Source organism: Anomaloglossus baeobatrachus, chromosome 7, assembly GCF_048569485.1.
Source record: "Anomaloglossus baeobatrachus isolate aAnoBae1 chromosome 7, aAnoBae1.hap1, whole genome shotgun sequence".
Taxonomy (NCBI): Eukaryota; Metazoa; Chordata; class Amphibia; order Anura; family Aromobatidae; genus Anomaloglossus; species Anomaloglossus baeobatrachus.
In genome coordinates, this window is record NC_134359.1 from 298,684,597 (window position 1) to 298,706,786 (window position 22,190).

Here is a 22,190-nt window from a genome sequence, read left to right on the forward strand (position 1 = left end):
AGTTAAAAAAGAAAAATAAAACCGGTGATGGACGGGCAGCCCGCGGACGGTCTGCATTTTGCTAAGGGGGAATATGACGCCCTGGACAAGCCAGGGGCCACAGGTAATTACACCACCACACCCTACACCCCGGTTAGGCACATCTAAGCCAGACACAAAACCCTTGTTGCCTTCCTCCAGGGGCTGATGTCCACACCAGGGGGTGGGCCAGGCGGTTGGTCCCGCCCACCGAGGAGTTCACAGTCCTGGAGGCGGGAAAAGAGTTCAGTTAAGCTAGGGAAGTGAAAGTGGAAGGAGCAAAGTGAAGTGGCAGTAGAGCAACTGACTGACAGCGTCTGGGTGTGTGGCCCGGGCGAGACAGCAAGGTTGGCAGACGGTGGTGACCGTCTGCAGGAGTGGCCTATCGGAGTTGCCATAAGGACCGTGGACGGGCGGTGTCCCGGCGGTACCGGACCGGTACACAAGGAGAAGCTAGCACCATTGGCAGGGGCTTTTCGGACCCCGGCAAGGCTAGGAGTTGCCGTGAATTTGCCGAATCCGTTAGTGAAGGGGACCGCCTGGGTTTCCAAACAGTCAAGTCCCGACAGAAGGCAACAGTCCAACCCAGTGAGAGAGACACCGCCACCGCCAAGGCAACAGTTTCTCAGGGCCAGCGCCTGCGGGCAAAAAGGGGCTCCTCCGGCCCATATCCAAGCCGGGGAGCGGGTTACCGGTGGGAACCCATTGGAACCGTCAGAAGTACATAGGTGCAGGGAAAGGCAGTCACCGTCAACCTGCCGGGGAAAAGCAACAGCAGCCGTCCGTGGGACCCGTCTTTCCAGCCGTGTGTTTTATCGAGAACTGTGTCATCGTCTCAGGCTGAGTGAGTACCACCGTGCAGCACAGCGCTGCCCCTGCGACCCTGCACCTCGCCAGGCCCCGCAACCCGCCTGCCATCATCCATCCCTACCCCATCACCGGGCCCCGGGACAACCAACCCCCAACCCACGGAGGGGAGAACTAACAACTCAGCTGCTCCCTGTCACCGCTCCTGGGATCCCCGTCCAGAGCAGCGGTGGTGTCACCTAAATCACCACAACCGTGGGTGGCGTCACGGACAATAAATCCCCACAATCAACCCCCTTTTTCGCTCACGGGCGAGGAGCGCCGCTCGAGTCCCCGGGATCCGGCCCACCGCTCGAGCCACCACCGAGCAGCCTCAGCAGCAGCGGCCGGACCCGAGCAGTGGGAGAGCGCGGCGTCCCCTCCTCCGCCCGCGACATATCAATCAACAGTTGCCTGCTGTTCCTTGGCTGGTTTTGAAAAATGGAGAGGACTGTACGCTGTTTTTTAAATTTATTTGTTCAAATTACTAAAAATATCAGGGTGGAAACTCTTCTATATTTCAAAACCAGGCAAGGTACAGCTGACAGCTGAGGGGTGAAGCCTGCAGCTGCCGCTGTATCTGTGATGGTCAGGAATATTAGTGAGAATCCCATAATATTGTTTTTCTAAAATTAGTCATTAATTCTGCTAAATAACTGTACAAGCAATCTAGCTATCTCTCTATGTATCTATTCATCTATGTATTCTATCTATATATCTATCTAGCATTTATCACTTTTCTAGCTTTTCACATCTTTTACACATAATAATAATATTTATAGAGCGCTATTAATTCCGCAGCGCTTTACATACATTGGCAATGCTGTTCCCATTGAAGCTCACAATCTAGAGTACCTATCTGTATGTCTTTGGAGTGTGGGAAGAACTTGGAGTACCAGGAGGAAACCCACGCAAACACGGGGAGAACATACAAACTCCTTGCAGATGTTGTCCTTGGTGGGATTTGAACCCAGGACCCCAGTGCTGCAAGACTGCAGTGCTAACCACTGAGCCACCACAAGACTGCAGTGCTAACCACTGAGCCACCACAAGACTGCAGTGCTAACCACTGAGCCACCACAAGACTGCAGTGCTAACCACTGAGCCACCACAAGACTGCAGTGCTAACCACTGAGCCACCACAAGACTGCAGTGCTAACCACTGAGACACCCATTTAATTCAGTTACATCCAGTACGTGTCGCACAAATGCCATCCGTGTGCTGTCCATGTTTTACACGCACCCATAGACTTGTATAGGTCCGTGTGAGCCATCAGACTGGAGAAAAACAGACGTCTCCTTGTGTACTGCATGGACACAGTCCATGTGAAAACACGGACATGTGAGTGAAGCCATAGGAAATAATAGGTGCGTGTGACATCCGTGTAAAACATGGATGCCACATGTACCGGATTGATACAGGTAATGATAATACATGTACCGGAAATACGGATGTGTGAAAGATGACTAAGAACGAGTCCATCATCAACCAAATACAGCGGTCGTTTGCCGGACTCCGATTGTGTATTTGAGCCTGATAGGACGAGGTGGAGGGACATACTAAAAAGAATGATGAAAAGGAATAAATAAAAAGAATGAGGGTAATAACTTATTAGGTGTATATTATGTAGATGTATAAAAGGTTTCTTGGGCAAGTTAGACATGGAATGAACATGAAATAAATGTAGATAATAGGAGAATGAAGGCATATGGCATATAACCAGGTGTATATTATGTTACCTGAGCATTATAGGTGTGGAATGATGATGAAATATCTGTATATAATAGGAGAATGAAGGCATATGGCATATAACCAGGTGTATATTATGTTACCTGAGCATTATAGGTGTGGAATGATTATGAAATATCTGTAGATAATAGGAGAATGAAGGCATATGGCATATAACCAGGTGTATATTATGTTACCTGAGCATTATAGGTGTGGAATGATGATGAAATATCTGTAGATAATAGGAGAATGAAGGCATATGGCATATAACCAGGTGTATATTATGTTACCTGAGCATTATAGGTGTGGAATGATGATGAAATATCTGTATATAATAGGAGAATGAATGCATATAGCATATAACCAGGTGTATATTATGTTACCTGAGCATTATAGGTGTGGAATGATGATGAAATATCTGTAGATAATAGGAGAATGAATGCATATGGCATATAACCAGGTGTATATTATGTTACCTGAGCATTATAGGTGTGCAATGATGATGAAATATCTGTAGATAATAGGAGAATGAATGCATATGGCATATAACCAGGTGTATATTATGTTACCTGAGCATTATAGGTGTGGAATGATCATGAAATACCTATAGATAATAGGAGAATGAATGCATATGGCATATAACCAGGTGTATATTATGTTACCTGAGCATTATAGGTGTGGAATGATCATGAAATATCTATAGATAATAGGAGAATGAATGCATATGGCATATAACCAGGTGTATATTATGTTACCTGAGCATTATAGGTGTGGAATGAACATGAAATATCTGTAGATAATAGGAGAATGAATGCATATGGCATATAACCAGGTGTATATTATGTTACCTGAGCATTATAGGTGTGGAATGATCATGAAATATCTGTAGATAATAGGAGAATGAACGCATATGGCATATAACCAGGTGTATATTATGTTACCTGAGCATTATAGGTGTGGAATGATCATGAAATATCTGTAGATAATAGGAGAATGAATGCATATGGCATATAACCAGGTGTATATTATGTTACCTGAGCATTATAGGTGTGGAATGATCATGAAATACCTATAGATAATAGGAGAATGAATGCATATGGCATATAACCAGGTGTATATTATGTTACCTGAGCATTATAGGTGTGGAATGATCATGAAATATCTGTAGATAATAGGAGAATGAATGCATATAGCATATAACCAGGTGTATATTATGTTACCTGAGCATTATAGGTGTGCAATGATGATGAAATGTCTGTAGATAATAGGAGAATGAATGCATATGGCATATAACCAGGTGTATATTATGTTACCTGAGCATTATAGGTGTGGAATGATCATGAAATATCTGTAGATAATAGGAGAATGAATGCATATAGCATATAACCAGGTGTATATTATGTTACCTGAGCATTATAGGTGTGGAATGATCATGAAATATCTGTAGATATTAGGAAAATGAACGCATATGGCATATACCGTATTTTTGGACTATAAGACGCACCGGACTATAAGACGCACCCTGGTTTTAGAGGAGGAAAATAGGAAAATAAAACTTTAAGCAAAAAAATGTGGTCATGACACACTGTTATGGAGCGAGGATTTGCTGCTGACACTGTTATGGGGGTAATGTCCCCAAATTCTCTACTAAGGTACCCCATCCTGGTAATGATCCTCCTGCCTTGTATATGATCCTGTTATAAACCCCTATTTTGCTCATATACCCCCATCCTGCTTATATACCAGCATCCTGCTCATATTCCCCCATCCTATTCATATACCCCATCCTGTTCATATTTCCCCATCCTGCTCATATACTCCCATCCTGTTCATATACCCCCATCCTGTTCATATACCCCCCATCCATCCTGCTCATATACTCCCATCCTGTTCATATACCCCCCATCCTGCTCATGTACCCCCCATCCTGCTCATATACCCCCCATCCGTCCTGCTCATATACTCCCATCCTGTTCATATACCCCCATCCTGTTCATATACCCCCATCCTGTTCATATACCCCCCATCCCTCCTGCTCATATACTCCCATCCTGCTATATGACCCCATCGTGCTCATATACCATCCTGGTATATGGCCTGTATCCTAAAGCATAGAGAAAAAAAAACAAACGTTTATACTCACCTTTTCCTCACTCCCTGCAGCCGATCATTCCCCTATTATCTACAGATATTTCATGATCATTCCACACCTATAATGCCCAGGTAACATAATATACACCTGGTTATATGGCATATGCATTCATTCTCCTATTATTTACAGATATTTCATGATCATTCCACACCTATTTTGCTCAGGTAACATAATATACACCTGGTTATATGCCATATGCGTTCATTCTCCTATTATCTACAGATATTTCATGATCACTCCACACCTATAATGCTCAGGTAACATAATATACACCTGGTTATATGCCATATGCGTTCATTCTCCTATTATTTACAGATATTTCATGATCATTCCACACCTATAATGCTCAGGTAACATTATATACACCTGGTTATATGGCATATGCATTCATTCTCCTATTATCTACAGATATTTCATGATCATTCCACACCTATAATGCTCAGGTAACGTAATATACACCTGGTTATATGCCATATGCGTTCATTCTTCTATTATCTACAGATATTTCATGTTCATTCCACACCTATAATGCTCAGGTAACATAATATACACCTGGTTATATGCCATATGCGTTCATTCTCCTATTATTTACAGATATTTCATGATCATTCCACACCTATAATGCTCAGGTAACATAATATACACCTGGTTATATGCCATATGCGTTCATTCTCCTATTATTTACAGATATTTCATGATCATTCCACACCTATAATGCTCAGGTAACATAATATACACCTGGTTATATGCCATATGCGTTCATTCTCCTATTATTTACAGATATTTCATGATCATTCCACACCTATAATGCTCAGGTAACGTAATATACACCTGGTTATATGCCATATGCGTTCATTCTCCTATTATCTACAGATATTTCATGATCATTCCACACCTATAATGCTCAGGTAACATAATATACACCTGGTTATATGCCATATGCGTTCATTCTCCTATTATTTACAGATATTTCATGATCATTCCACACCTATAATGCTCAGGTAACATAATATACACCTGGTTATATGGCATATGCGTTCATTCTCCTATTATCTACAGATATTTCATGATCATTCCACACCTATTTTGCTCAGGTAACATAATATACACCTGGTTATATGCCATATGCGTTCATTCTCCTATTATCTACAGATATTTCATGATCATTCCACACCTATAATGCTCAGGTAACATAATATACACCTGGTTATATGCCATATGCATTCATTCTCCTATTATCTACAGATATTTCATGATCATTCCACACCTATAATGCTCAGGTAACATAATATACACCTGGTTATATGCCCTATGCGTTCATTCTCCTATTATCTATAGGTATTTCATGATCACTCCACACCTATAATGCTCAGGTAACATAATATACACCTGGTTATATGCCATATGCATTCATTCTTCTATTATCTATAGGTATTTCATGATCACTCCACACCTATAATGCTCAGGTAACATAATATACACCTGGTTATATGCCCTATGCATTCATTCTCCTATTATCTATAGGTATTTCATGATCACTCCACACCTATAATGCTCAGGTAACATAATATACACCTGGTTATATGCCATATGCATTCATTCTCCTATTATCTATAGGTATTTCATGATCACTCCACACCTATAATGCTCAGGTAACATAATATACACCTGGTTATATGCCATATGCATTCATTCTCCTATTATCTACAGATATTTCATAATCATTCCACACCTATAATGCTCAGGTAACATAATATACACCTGGTTATATGCCATATGCATTCATTCTCCTATTATCTACAGATATTTCATGATCATTCCACACCTATAATGCTCAGGTAACATAATATACACCTGGTTATATGCCATATGCATTCATTCTCCTATTAGCTACAGATATTTCATAATCATTCCACACCTATAATGCTCAGGTAATATAATATACACCTGGTTATATGCCATATGCATTCATTCTCCTATTATCTATAGGTATTTCATGATCACTCCACACCTATAATGCTCAGGTAACATAATATACACCTGGTTATATGCCATATGCGTTCATTCTCCTATTATCTATAGGTATTTCATGATCACTCCACACCTATAATGCTCAGGTAACATAATATACACCTGGTTATATGCCATATGCATTCATTCTCCTATTATCTACAGATATTTCATAATCATTCCACACCTATAATGCTCAGGTAACATAATATACACCTGGTTATATGCCATATGCATTCATTCTCCTATTATCTACAGATATTTCATGATCATTCCACACCTATAATGCTCAGGTAACATAATATACACCTGGTTATATGCCATATGCATTCATTCTCCTATTATCTACAGATATTTCATAATCATTCCACACCTATAATGCTCAGGTAACATAATATACACCTGGTTATATGCCATATGTGTTCATTCTCCTATTATCTATAGGTATTTCATGATCATTCCACACCTATAATGCTCAGGTAACATAATATACACCTGGTTATATGCCATATGCGCTCATTCTCCTATTATCTACAGATATTTCATGATCATTCCACACCTATAATGCTCAGGTAACATAATATACACCTGGTTATATGATATATGCGTTCATTCTCCTATTATCTACTGATATTTCATGATCATTCCACACCTATAATGCTCAGGTAACATAATATACACCTGGTTATATGCCATATGCATTCATTCTCCTATTATCTACAGATATTTCATAATCATTCCACACCTATAATGCTCAGGTAACATAATATACACCTGGTTATATGGGATATGCGTTCATTCTCCTATTATCTACAGATATTTCATGATCATTCCACACCTATAATGCTCAGGTAACATAATATACACCTGGTTATATGATATATGCGTTCATTCTCCTATTATCTACTGATATTTCATGATCATTCCACACCTATAATGCTCAGGTAACATAATATACACCTGGTTATATGCCATATGCATTCATTTTCCTATTATCTACAGATATTTCATAATCATTCCACACCTATAATGCTCAGGTAACATAATATACACCTGGTTATATGGGATATGCGTTCATTCTCCTATTATCTACAGATATTTCATGATCATTCCACACCTATAATGCTCAGGTAACATAATATACACCTGGTTATATGATATATGCGTTCATTCTCCTATTATCTACAGATATTTCATAATCATTCCACACCTATAATGCTCAGGTAACATAATATACACCTGGTTATATGCCATATGCGTTCATTCTCCTATTATCTACTGATATTTCATGATCATTCCACACCTATAATGCTCAGGTAACATAATATACACCTGGTTATATGCCATATGCATTCATTCTCCTATTATCTACAGATATTTCATGATCATTCCACACCTATAATGCTCAGGTAACATAATATACACCTGGTTATATGCCATATGCGTTCATTCTCCTATTATCTACTGATATTTCATGATCATTCCACACCTATAATGCTCAGGTAACATAATATACACCTGGTTATATGCCATATGCATTCATTCTCCTATTATCTACAGATATTTCATGATCATTCCACACCTATAATGCTCAGGTAACATAATATACACCTGGTTATATGCCATATGCATTCATTCTCCTATTATCTACTGATATTTCATGATCATTCCACACCTATAATGCTCAGGTAACATTATATACACCTGGTTATATGCCATATGCATTCATTCTCCTATTATCTACAGATATTTCATGATCATTCCACACCTATAATGCTCAGGTAACATAATATACACCTGGTTATATGCCATATGCGTTCATTCTCCTATTATCTACAGATATTTCATGATCATTCCACACCTATAATGCTCAGGTAACATAATATACACCTGGTTATATGCCATATGTGTTCATTTTCCTATTATCTACAGATATTTCATGATCATTCCAGACCTATAATGTTCAGGTAACATAATATACACCTGGTTATATGCCATATGCGTTCATTCTCCTATTATCTACAGATATTTCATGATCATTCCACACCTATAATGCTCAGGTAACATAATATACACCTGGTTATATGGCATATGCATTCATTCTCTTATTATCTACAGATATTTCATGATCATTCCACACCTATAATGCTCAGGTAACATAATATACACCTGGTTATATGCCATATGCGTTCATTCTCCTATTATCTACAGATATTTCATGATCATTCCACACCTATAATGCTCAGGTAACATTATATACACCTGGTTATATGGCATATGCATTCATTCTCCTATTATCTACAGATATTTCATGATCATTCCACACCTATAATGCTCAGGTAACATAATATACACCTGGTTATATGCCATATGCGTTCATTCTCCTATTATCTATAGATATTTCATGATCATTCCACACCTATAATGCTCAGGTAACATAATATACACCTGGTTATATGCCATATGCATTCATTCTCCTATTATCTACAGATATTTCATGATCATTCCACACCTATAATGCTCAGGTAACATTATATACACCTGGTTATATGCCATATGCGTTCATTCTACTATTAGCTACAGATATTTCATGATCATTCCACACCTATAATGCTCAGGTAACATAATATACACCTGGTTATATGCCATATGCATTCATTCTCCTATTATCTACAGATATTTCATGATCATTCCACACCTATAATGCTCAGGTAACATAATATACACCTGGTTATATGCCATATGCGTTCATTCTCCTATTATCTACAGATATTTCATGATCATTCCACACCTATAATGCTCAGGTAACATTATATACACCTGGTTATATGGCATATGCATTCATTCTCCTATTATCTACAGATATTTCATGATCATTCCACACCTATAATGCTCAGGTAACATAATATACACCTGGTTATATGCCATATGCATTCATTTTCCTATTATCTACAGATATTTCATAATCATTCCACACCTATAATGCTCAGGTAACATAATATACACCTGGTTATATGGGATATGCGTTCATTCTCCTATTATCTACAGATATTTCATGATCATTCCACACCTATAATGCTCAGGTAACATAATATACACCTGGTTATATGATATATGCGTTCATTCTCCTATTATCTACAGATATTTCATAATCATTCCACACCTATAATGCTCAGGTAACATAATATACACCTGGTTATATGCCATATGCGTTCATTCTCCTATTATCTACTGATATTTCATGATCATTCCACACCTATAATGCTCAGGTAACATAATATACACCTGGTTATATGCCATATGCATTCATTCTCCTATTATCTACAGATATTTCATGATCATTCCACACCTATAATGCTCAGGTAACATAATATACACCTGGTTATATGCCATATGCGTTCATTCTCCTATTATCTACTGATATTTCATGATCATTCCACACCTATAATGCTCAGGTAACATAATATACACCTGGTTATATGCCATATGCATTCATTCTCCTATTATCTACAGATATTTCATGATCATTCCACACCTATAATGCTCAGGTAACATAATATACACCTGGTTATATGCCATATGCATTCATTCTCCTATTATCTACTGATATTTCATGATCATTCCACACCTATAATGCTCAGGTAACATTATATACACCTGGTTATATGCCATATGCATTCATTCTCCTATTATCTACAGATATTTCATGATCATTCCACACCTATAATGCTCAGGTAACATAATATACACCTGGTTATATGCCATATGCGTTCATTCTCCTATTATCTACAGATATTTCATGATCATTCCACACCTATAATGCTCAGGTAACATAATATACACCTGGTTATATGCCATATGTGTTCATTTTCCTATTATCTACAGATATTTCATGATCATTCCAGACCTATAATGTTCAGGTAACATAATATACACCTGGTTATATGCCATATGCGTTCATTCTCCTATTATCTACAGATATTTCATGATCATTCCACACCTATAATGCTCAGGTAACATAATATACACCTGGTTATATGGCATATGCATTCATTCTCCTATTATCTACAGATATTTCATGATCATTCCACACCTATAATGCTCAGGTAACATAATATACACCTGGTTATATGCCATATGCGTTCATTCTCCTATTATCTACAGATATTTCATGATCATTCCACACCTATAATGCTCAGGTAACATTATATACACCTGGTTATATGGCATATGCATTCATTCTCCTATTATCTACAGATATTTCATGATCATTCCACACCTATAATGCTCAGGTAACATAATATACACCTGGTTATATGCCATATGCGTTCATTCTCCTATTATCTATAGATATTTCATGATCATTCCACACCTATAATGCTCAGGTAACATAATATACACCTGGTTATATGCCATATGCATTCATTCTCCTATTATCTACAGATATTTCATGATCATTCCACACCTATAATGCTCAGGTAACATTATATACACCTGGTTATATGCCATATGCGTTCATTCTACTATTATCTACATATATTTCATGATCATTCCACACCTATAATGCTCAGGTAACATAATATACACCTGGTTATATGCCATATGCATTCATTCTCCTATTATCTACAGATATTTCATGATCATTCCACACCTATAATGCTCAGGTAACATAATATACACCTGGTTATATGGCATATGCATTCATTCTCCTATTATCTACAGATATTTCATGATCACTCCACACCTATAATGCTCAGGTAACATAATATACACCTGGTTATATGGCATATGCATTCATTCTCCTATTATCTACAGATATTTCATGATCATTCCACACCTATAATGCTCAGGTAACATAATATACACCTGGTTATATGGCATATGCCTTCATTCTCCTATTATCTACAGATATTTCATGATCATTCCACACCTATAATGCTCAGGTAACATAATATACACCTGGTTATATGCCATATGCATTCATTTTCCTATTATCTACAGATATTTCATGTTCATTCCACACCTATAATGCTCAGGTAACATAATATACACCTGGTTATATGCCATATGCGTTCATTCTCCTATTATCTACAGATATTTCATGATCATTCCACACCTATAATGCTCAGGTAACATTATATACACCTGGTTATATGGCATATGCATTCATTCTCCTATTATCTACAGATATTTCATGATCATTCCACACCTATAATGCTCAGGTAACATAATATACACCTGGTTATATGCCATATGCATTCATTTTCCTATTATCTACAGATATTTCATGATCATTCCACACCTATAATGCTCAGGTAACATTATATACACCTGGTTATATGGCATATGCATTCATTCTCCTATTATCTACAGATATTTCATGATCATTCCACACCTATAATGCTCAGGTAACATTATATACACCTGGTTATATGGCATATGCATTCATTCTCCTATTATCTACAGATATTTCATGTTCATTCCACACCTATAATGCTCAGGTAACATAATATACACCTGGTTATATGCCATATGCGTTCATTCTCCTATTATCTACAGATATTTCATGATCATTCCACACCTATAATGCTCAGGTAACATTATATACACCTGGTTATATGGCATATGCATTCATTCTCCTATTATCTACAGATATTTCATGTTCATTCCACACCTATAATGCTCAGGTAACATAATATACACCTGGTTATATGCCATATGCCTTCATTCTCCTATTATCTATAGATATTTCATAATCATTCCACACCTATAATGCTCAGGTAACATAATATACACCTGGTTATATGCCATATGCGTTCATTCTCCTATTATCTACAGATATTTCATGATCATTCCACACCTATAATGCTCAGGTAACATAATATACACCTGGTTATATGCCATATGCATTCATTCTCCTATTATCTACAGATATTTCATGATCATTCCACACCTATAATGCTCAGGTAACATAATATACACCTGGTTATATGCCATATGCGTTCATTCTCCTATTATCTACAGATATTTCATGATCATTCCACACCTATAATGCTCAGGTAACATTATATACACCTGGTTATATGGCATATGCATTCATTCTCCTATTATCTACAGATATTTCATGATCATTCCACACCTATAATGCTCAGGTAACATTATATACACCTGGTTATATGGCATATGCATTCATTCTCCTATTATCTACAGATATTTCATGTTCATTCCACACCTATAATGCTCAGGTAACATAATATACACCTGGTTATATGCCATATGCGTTCATTCTCCTATTATCTACAGATATTTCATGATCATTCCACACCTATAATGCTCAGGTAACATTATATACACCTGGTTATATGGCATATGCATTCATTCTCCTATTATCTACAGATATTTCATGTTCATTCCACACCTATAATGCTCAGGTAACATAATATACACCTGGTTATATGCCATATGCCTTCATTCTCCTATTATCTATAGATATTTCATAATCATTCCACACCTATAATGCTCAGGTAACATAATATACACCTGGTTATATGCCATATGCGTTCATTCTCCTATTATCTACAGATATTTCATGATCATTCCACACCTATAATGCTCAGGTAACATAATATACACCTGGTTATATGCCATATGCATTCATTCTCCTATTATCTACAGATATTTCATGTTCATTCCACACCTATAATGCTCAGGTAACATAATATACACCTGGTTATATGCCATATGCATTCATTCTCCTATTATCTACAGATATTTCATGTTCATTCCACACCTATAATGCTCAGGTAACATAATATACACCTGGTTATATGCCATATGCATTCATTCTCCTATTATCTACAGATATTTCATGTTCATTCCACACCTATAATGCTCAGGTAACATAATATACACCTGGTTATATGCCATATGCATTCATTCTCCTATTATCTACTGATATTTCATGATCATTCCACACCTATAATGCTCAGGTAACATAATATACACCTGGTTATATGCCATATGTGTTCATTCTCCTATTATCTACAGATATTTCATGTTCATTCCACACCTATAATGCTCAGGTAACATAATATACACCTGGTTATATGCCATATGCATTCATTCTCCTATTATCTACAGATATTTCATGTTCATTCCACACCTATAATGCTCAGGTAACATAATATACACCTGGTTATATGCCATATGCATTCATTCTCCTATTATCTACAGATATTTCATGTTCATTCCACACCTATAATGCTCAGGTAACATAATATACACCTGGTTATATGCCATATGCATTCATTCTCCTATTATCTACTGATATTTCATGATCATTCCACACCTATAATGCTCAGGTAACATAATATACACCTGGTTATATGCCATATGCATTCATTCTCCTATTATCTACAGATATTTCATGTTCATTCCACACCTATAATGCTCAGGTAACATAATATACACCTGGTTATATGCCATATGCATTCATTCTCCTATTATCTACAGATATTTCATGTTCATTCCACACCTATAATGCTCAGGTAACATAATATACACCTGGTTATATGCCATATGCATTCATTCTCCTATTATCTACAGATATTTCATGTTCATTCCACACCTATAATGCTCAGGTAACATAATATACACCTGGTTATATGCCATATGCATTCATTCTCCTATTATCTACTGATATTTCATGATCACTCCACACCTATAATGCTCAGGTAACATAATATACACCTGGTTATATGCCATATGCATTCATTCTCCTATTATCTACAGATATTTCATGATCATTCCACACCTATAATGCTCAGGTAACATAATATACACCTGGTTATATGCCATATGCCTTCATTCTCCTATTATCTATAGATATTTCATAATCATTCCACACCTATAATGCTCAGGTAACATAATATACACCTGGTTATATGCCATATGCGTTCATTCTCCTATTATCTACAGATATTTCATGATCATTCCACACCTATAATGCTCAGGTAACGTAATATACACCTGGTTATATGCCATATGCATTCATTCTCCTATTATCTACAGATATTTCATGATCATTCCACACCTATAATGCTCAGGTAACATAATATACACCTGGTTATATGCCATATGCCTTCATTCTCCTATTATCTACAGATATTTCATGATCATTCCACACCTATAATGCTCAGGTAACATAATATACACCTGGTTATATGCCATATGCATTCATTCTCCTATTATCTACAGATATTTCATGATCATTCCACACCTATAATGCTCAGGTAACATAATATACACCTGGTTATATGCCATATGCCTTCATTCTCCTATTATCTACATTTATTTCATGTTCATTCCATGTCTAACTTGCCCAAGAAAACTTTTATACATCTACATAATATACACCTAATAAGTTATTATCTTCATTCTTTTTATTTATTCCTTTTCATCATTCTTTTTAGTATGTCCTCGAGGTGGAGATGAATTTTACTTCACAAAAACATTTGCAAAAGTCTCTTTTTGTGTGGACTAGTTTTCTGCACTGCTCCTCCTCGATCTGGTGGTGGAATCTCTTTATAATAAGGACAGGTGGAGTCTCCACAACTCTTAATCCTGAACCAGATCCCATGGCTGATTGCTAAGTGCTTTCTTCCAAGGTGTTATTCAGCAGTGAGTACAACCATGGAGCTGCAGAGGTTAATTCTTCTGCACAGACTCTCTGCCCTTCTTATGTGAGGAAACTTTTTCACTTTCGGTTCCTGCTCTTTCACTCTACAATGGCGTCTGCTGAGCTGAGGGCCGAGCTGGACTGCTCCATCTGCCTGAGCCTCTATACAGATCCCGTGTCCCTGAGATGTGGACACTTCTTCTGCCGCTCGTGTATTGTGAGTGCGCTGGATGCACAGGAGGCGGCTGGAGTGTATTCCTGTCCTGACTGCAGAGCACAATATCCGGAGCGTCCGGCCCTGGAGAAGAACCGGAAGCTGAGGAACATAGTGGAGCGTTTCTCATCTACTCAGCCTGAGATGGAGGAGACCGGAATCTTCTGCACTTACTGTGATCCTCCTGTCCCGGCTGTGAGATCCTGTCTGCATTGTGAGAACTCCCTGTGTGGCAAACATCTGACAGCCCACAACAAAACTGCTGATCATATATTAACAGAACCTACCGCCTCTTTTGGTCACAAAAAATGTTCCCTCCACAAGAAGGTTCTGGAGTATTACTGCCCGCAGGACGCGGCTTGTCTGTGTGTGTCTTGCTGTCTGGTTGGTGAACACCGAGGACACCAGGTGGAACTTCTAGATGAGGCTTCTAAGACCAAGAAGAAGAAATTGAGGGAATATCTGGATGAACTGAACCCACAAAAAGCAGAAATTCAGACAAGAGTCCAGAATCTACAGGATCGTAAGAGGAAGATCCAGGAGAAAGCCTCCGATAAGAGGAAGAACGTCAGTAAGGTATTTATGGACATTAAGGAGCAACTGGAAATTGCAGAAAAGAAAGTGCTGAGTGAGGTCTCCAGGCAGGAGGAGAAGATTGTGTCCCAGATATCTCATCTGATCCAGAATCTGGAAATACAGGAGGACGAGCTGTCCAGGAAGATGCATCACGCGGAGGAGATGTGTGGTGTCACCGACCCAATAAGACTCTTACAAGAAAGTGACATTACAGTGTGTAGTCATGAAGGTGAGGAGGACACAGGGGGAGATGGTGGAGAGGTCAGTTCTGAGGAGGATCTGGATGAGGTTCTGATCTCACTGACCTTACTCCGATCTATGAGGGATATTGTCACCAATGTAACATCAGAGCTCGGGGTCCATGTCCCAGACATATTGCTGGATGTGGACACTGCTGAGGAATATGTAAAGGTATCACAAGATCTGAAAACAGCAACAGGTTCAGAAGAAGAACAGGAGAGACCAGAGTCATCAGGAAGGTTTGTGTATTACCCCCAGGCGTTAAGCAGATGTGGCCTCTCCTCAGGACGACATTACTGGGAGGTGGAGTGGGACCAGATAGGAAAATGTGGTGTTGGGTTATCTTATCTCAATATAGAGAAGGAAGGAAAACAGTCTGGTATTGGATTTAGTGATAAATCTTGGGGTTTGGTTTTGTATGATGGAGGATATGAAGTATGGCACAACTCAGTCGGATTAACCCTCAGTGTAAAGCCAACATGTCCGACACTTGGAGTCTTCTTAGACTATGAGGCCGGGCGTCTGTCCTTCTATGAGCTGTGTGACCCCATCAGACACTTACACACCTTCACCGCCTCCTTCACTGAACCCCTACATGTTATCTTCTATGTGGATGATGGAGCCTCTATGACAATAAGAAGCTGAGACCGATGTCCTCCACGTCACAGTATAATGTAGCTGGACCCTCCAATAATACGATGTATATGGGGGAATTCATGGAAGATTTATTGGATTATTTTGTTTTCATGAATATTATATGAAGAATCAATTCTCTCCTCCCCCCCCTCTCCCCCCCCCCCTCCCCCTCCCCCCCAACAACCCAACAATATGGCATTTCCTCACACGTCTGTATTTTGTTCACTTTCTAGTCACATTTGTCATATCTTCACTTTATCTGACATATCTACACCGTCATCCTTATACTTATCTACCCTATTTGATATCATGTTTTTAATCACAACCAATTTTTCACTACAATTTACATACCCATTAATACATGTTTCACATATTTTATTATATGTTTTTTCATCTCTAATATTGTAAGAATCTGCACTTTATGTATGACGATTGTGTGTGGTCACTACTGGGGGGTTTCCCAGTACTATCCTGTGTCCATACCATATATAATATATGCTGGTTTACTATATCATTATACAGTTAAATTCCTAATATGGAGGAGCCTGTACGGGTTATCCATCACCTCAGAGCGTGCCTTGAGACATGGGCATGTGAATACAATAACATTCTTTTAAATTCACGCCATTATAAATGACATCCTAATCCCTGTCTCATAGGGACTCCTTATGCGCATGCGCTTGTTACACGTAATACTCATTACCTCTGTTGCCGCTTCCTATCTCGGGATCGCGCCTTGCACTGCCGCGGTCCCGGAACCGGAAGTGACGACAGACGCCGCACGGCCGTGCATGTGGCGTCCACGGACGCCATACATCCTTTAAAAGGCACCCCACACCATACATATTTACGTTTCCCTTGATAAAGACGGCGAAACGCGCGTTGGGAAGCCTCCCAGTGGTCTCCTGTCTGTAAGTAATTTATTGATTGCTTTCTGTGCATCCATATGTTTATAAATCAGTATGCTCCAGGTTCAATATTCTCAGTAGCTGAATAGTCCTGCTGTGTTCTCAGGGATATATCTGAAAACTGAAATTATGGCCCTTATATTGTAGCATTTATTGTACTGGGCATTCTATATATACTTTTCATCGTTAGATATACTAACTTGGTAACATACATTTCTATTTCTGAATGGTATTTATCCCTTTATCTGGTCAAACAGACTTGCTGAACATAAATTCTTTTCTGCAGCTACTGAATGATGCTGTATCTAACGGACTAATGGATAATTAATAGAATCCTTATATATATATATATATATATATATATATATATATATATATATATATATATATATATATATATATCGAATAACAGGCTAACAATCAAGCTGTATGACTACATCACTGTCGGTTGATGTGGTTCCTCCAGTCTGGTGGAGCATATGTGGAGTGTTTCCTGAATACATGTAATTTTCCACATTACCTATATATATGTTGATATGATTCAATACTCACATGTTTAAGTACCATCTTTTCAGGCACTAGCCTATTTTAGTGTGGTGCGCTCCATCTCTGCTCCACCTGACAGGGGTTGCATATAGTGCTCTATACATTATTAAAATCTAAAATTGTTTTGATGTTATCATACCTACTAGCCTAGCTTAAATATAGAATATGAGGAATTCTTTCCACAGCCCCAGCACCTTGAGCATTTTTTGTATGTAACTGCCATTGTATGCGTATGGTCTCATGCAAACCGAATTTATCCTCCTAAAATAGCCCTCTTGTTATAGTTAGGAGTATCTACTAGATTTTCTAGAGATCTATTCATGGTAACTTTGACCCTTTAAGATCAACTATTTATGCTCCTTATCTCCTATACACCCACGGCCCTATATGACCTTTTGACAATATGGACTAATTCGGTTTCATCACTCCATGAGTATACCCAACATTACTTGCATTGATTGTAACTGTATGTATCTACACCCTGATTACAAGACTTGGGTGACCACTGGGGGTCATTTTGTATCATCACTGTTCTGCATCCCCCCCCCTCTCCCCTTTTTTATAATTTTTGTACTTTTTAACCTTTTCTACTCAATTGATCCAATAATAAATATTATTGTTTTTAACATGTGTTTCAGTGTTTTTTCTGTAGGTTTTCATGTATATGTACACTGGAGCAATTAATATGTTCTCTTGTTTATTGAAGAATCAATTGTGTAGAATAAGAATATTAATGGGGGATTATGATAATCTGTAAAGGGTTAATCCTATGATAACGTGCTGATATATAGCTGGGATATGTCATCACTTTCTGACTCTCGGGACCCCGCAGATCCTGACTATTAGGCCCAGTGCCCACGCTGTGTAGTTTTGACGCGTATTTTCAGAAATCTGCAGCAAAATCTCATGTCCATTGTGAAGCCAGAAAAGTCTGAGGATTCAGAAGTGCTGTGCCCACGATGCTTATTTTTCCCTTGCGTATTTGGTGCAGATTTGGTGCAGAAAAAAAGAAATCTGCACCAAATACGCAGGAAAAATACTCAACGTGGGCACAGCACATCTGAATCCTCATAGACTTTGCTGGCTTCACAATGGACATGAGATTTTGCTGAAGATTTCTGAAAATCTGCGTCAAAATCCGCAGCGTGGGCACTGGGCCTAAAGGAGCTGCAGCATTAGTTCAGCCTCCTGCACGTCAGAGGTCCAGCTTCTCCCAGTGCAGAAGCTGCAGTATGGCCGCAGTGGATGGGGGGCACATCAGGGGGTCCGGAGGCTGCTGTGCAGGGCAAACAGCGAGGGGGATGCAGCAGTAAATCCACTGTGCGGCCCCTTCATTCTCAGGGTCTGTGGGGTTCCCACCAATCAGAAAGTGATGACATATTGAAGTTATGTGTTATCTCCCCGATATCTGCGGCAGCTTCAGGGGATCCGGGTGACGTGGGATCAGTTTGTTATTATTGATCACAGAGAGCACCCGGACTGTGTGGGATGATGGGAGTTGTAGTCTTTGTTGTGTATTATCCGAGCTCGTCAATTTTACATACAATATAATAAAGATCTACTTTACTGTAACTGATTTCTCTCCATATTTCCCACCAAAAACATCTCTACATTTATATGAGGGAACCGGTGGGGGAAGGGACTGCTGGGACCCCACTGACACTGAGAGCGGGGGTCTTGTGTGTGATCAGCCGCTTCTGTATCTCCTTCCGTTGACACTGCAGAGCCGTATACACGGAGGGCTCGTATGTACGGAGATATTCTCCCATAGAAGTTATGCATGTCACAGCCTGACTACACACTGGTAACCTTGGCGACCACTTGCTCTTTGCTTCTTATATAACATTGATATTGCCTCTGGTGATTTTCTTCAGTTTGGATATGTTCACATCAGTTCATTTTCAGTCAGATTTGGGGTGGGCTCGCTCTGAGATATAGACAGTAGGGGGCTCCTTTGCCAGAACAGTATATGGGGCACTTTGATGTCCAATAGCTTATTAAAATGCACAATCTCCATTGCGTTGGAGCTGGATGTGGCCCCCTGCCCTATTGGGCCCCTGTACGGCTGCACATGTTGCATCAACGGTACGTCCGCCCCTGGCTGAGACCCCATTTCAGGAGCAGAATGGTGGTCGGCCATTTTGTAGCTTTGTAGTCCGTGTAACACAAGCTTTATGATCAGTGACAGAGATGATCTCTGAGGAGAAGTGTGTAGGACGGAGAGCGGCGGCCATATTACAGGGATTTGATTCTGTTTCAATAATCACTTTATGTAAAAGCTTTGAAGACCCAGTAATGGAGGAGTGGAGCGCGGGCGGCCATGTTACATCTCCACATTGAACCGAACTCACCTGGATGATTAAAAAGTACTTAGCGTTTTTTGTGTACGAGCCCTATTTTGTGTTGCATACATTGGGGGGGGGGTCCCTTTCCTGGGCTCACCACTATTATCTACACGTTCTTCCCACACAAGGCTTTAATGACGAGCTAGGCCTTGTTTTCTTTCACTTCCCCATTCACATGCAGCTGGTTTGGCACATGGAGAGGTCGAACATACCGTGTTTTTCCAAAAATAAGATACTGTGTTATAGTTTTTTTGCCCCCCAAAAAAGTACTAGGGCTTATTTTTGGAGGATGTCTTATTTCTGGAGAAATATGGTCAAGGGTAAGTTTATCCCCCCAGAAAAAGCAGACACCCCACTTCCCAGGACACTCATACTTACCAGACCCGGACGTTTGCATGGCTCCCAGGCCCTCCCTGTGATCTCCAGTGGGTGCTGCACGCCGTCCTCCCCTGTGTCTGACAGACACACACTTGCAGATCACACACACACTCATTACATCCAGCGTTACAGAATACTTCTCGCTACAGGAAATGATGAGAGGAAATCACATGTCCGGCCTGCAGGTCCTGTAAGCAAGCATTCTTGCGCTCCACTGCACAGCCGCCCTGGATTCTGCCAGCCAGAGGAAATCGGTGTTGCTGGATTTGGTGAGTGTGTGTGTGATGCGATGTGTGTGTGATCCGATGTTTGTGTCTGTGATCAGATGTGTGTGTGTGTGAGATCGGATGTTTGTGTGTGCGATCTGATTGTGTGTGTGAGATCGGATGTGTGTGTGAGATCGGATGTGTGTGTGTGCGATCGGATGTGTGTGTGTGCGATCGGATGTGTGTGTGTGCGATCGGATGTGTGTGTGTGCGATCGGATGTTTGTGTGTGCGATCGGATGTGTGTGTGTGCGATCGGATGTTTGTGTGTGCGATCGGATGTTTGTGTGTGCGATCGGATGTTTGTGTGTGCGATCGGATGTTTGTGTGTGCGATCGGATGTTTGTGTGTGCGATCGGATGTTTGTGTGTGCGATTGGATGTTTGTGTGTGCGATCTGATTGTGTGTGTGAGATCGGATGTGTGGGTGTGTGAGATTGGATTGTGTGTGTGAGATTGGATTGTGTGTGTGTGTGTGAGATTGGATTGTGTGTGTGTGTGAGATTGGATTGTGTGTGTGTGTGTGAGATTGGATTGTGTGTGTGTGTGTGTGAGATTGGATTGTGTGTGTGTGTGTGTGAGATTGGATTGTGTGTGTGTGTGAGATTGGATTGTGTGTGTGTGTGTGTGTGAGATTGGATTGTGTGTGTC

General features: G+C 39.4%; 1 protein-coding gene across 1 annotated transcript; it reads left to right on the forward strand.

Moving 5' to 3' along the window:
• The first annotated feature begins 15,541 nt into the window (after positions 1 to 15,541).
• Positions 15,542 to 19,206, forward strand: LOC142246501 (E3 ubiquitin-protein ligase TRIM39-like). Its single transcript, XM_075319563.1, is given in 2 exon segments — positions 15,542 to 17,093; positions 17,096 to 19,206. Coding segments are annotated over 2 exon segments (1,680 nt in total). The 3' UTR covers positions 17,224 to 19,206.
• Positions 19,207 to 22,190: the final 2,984 nt, after the last annotated feature.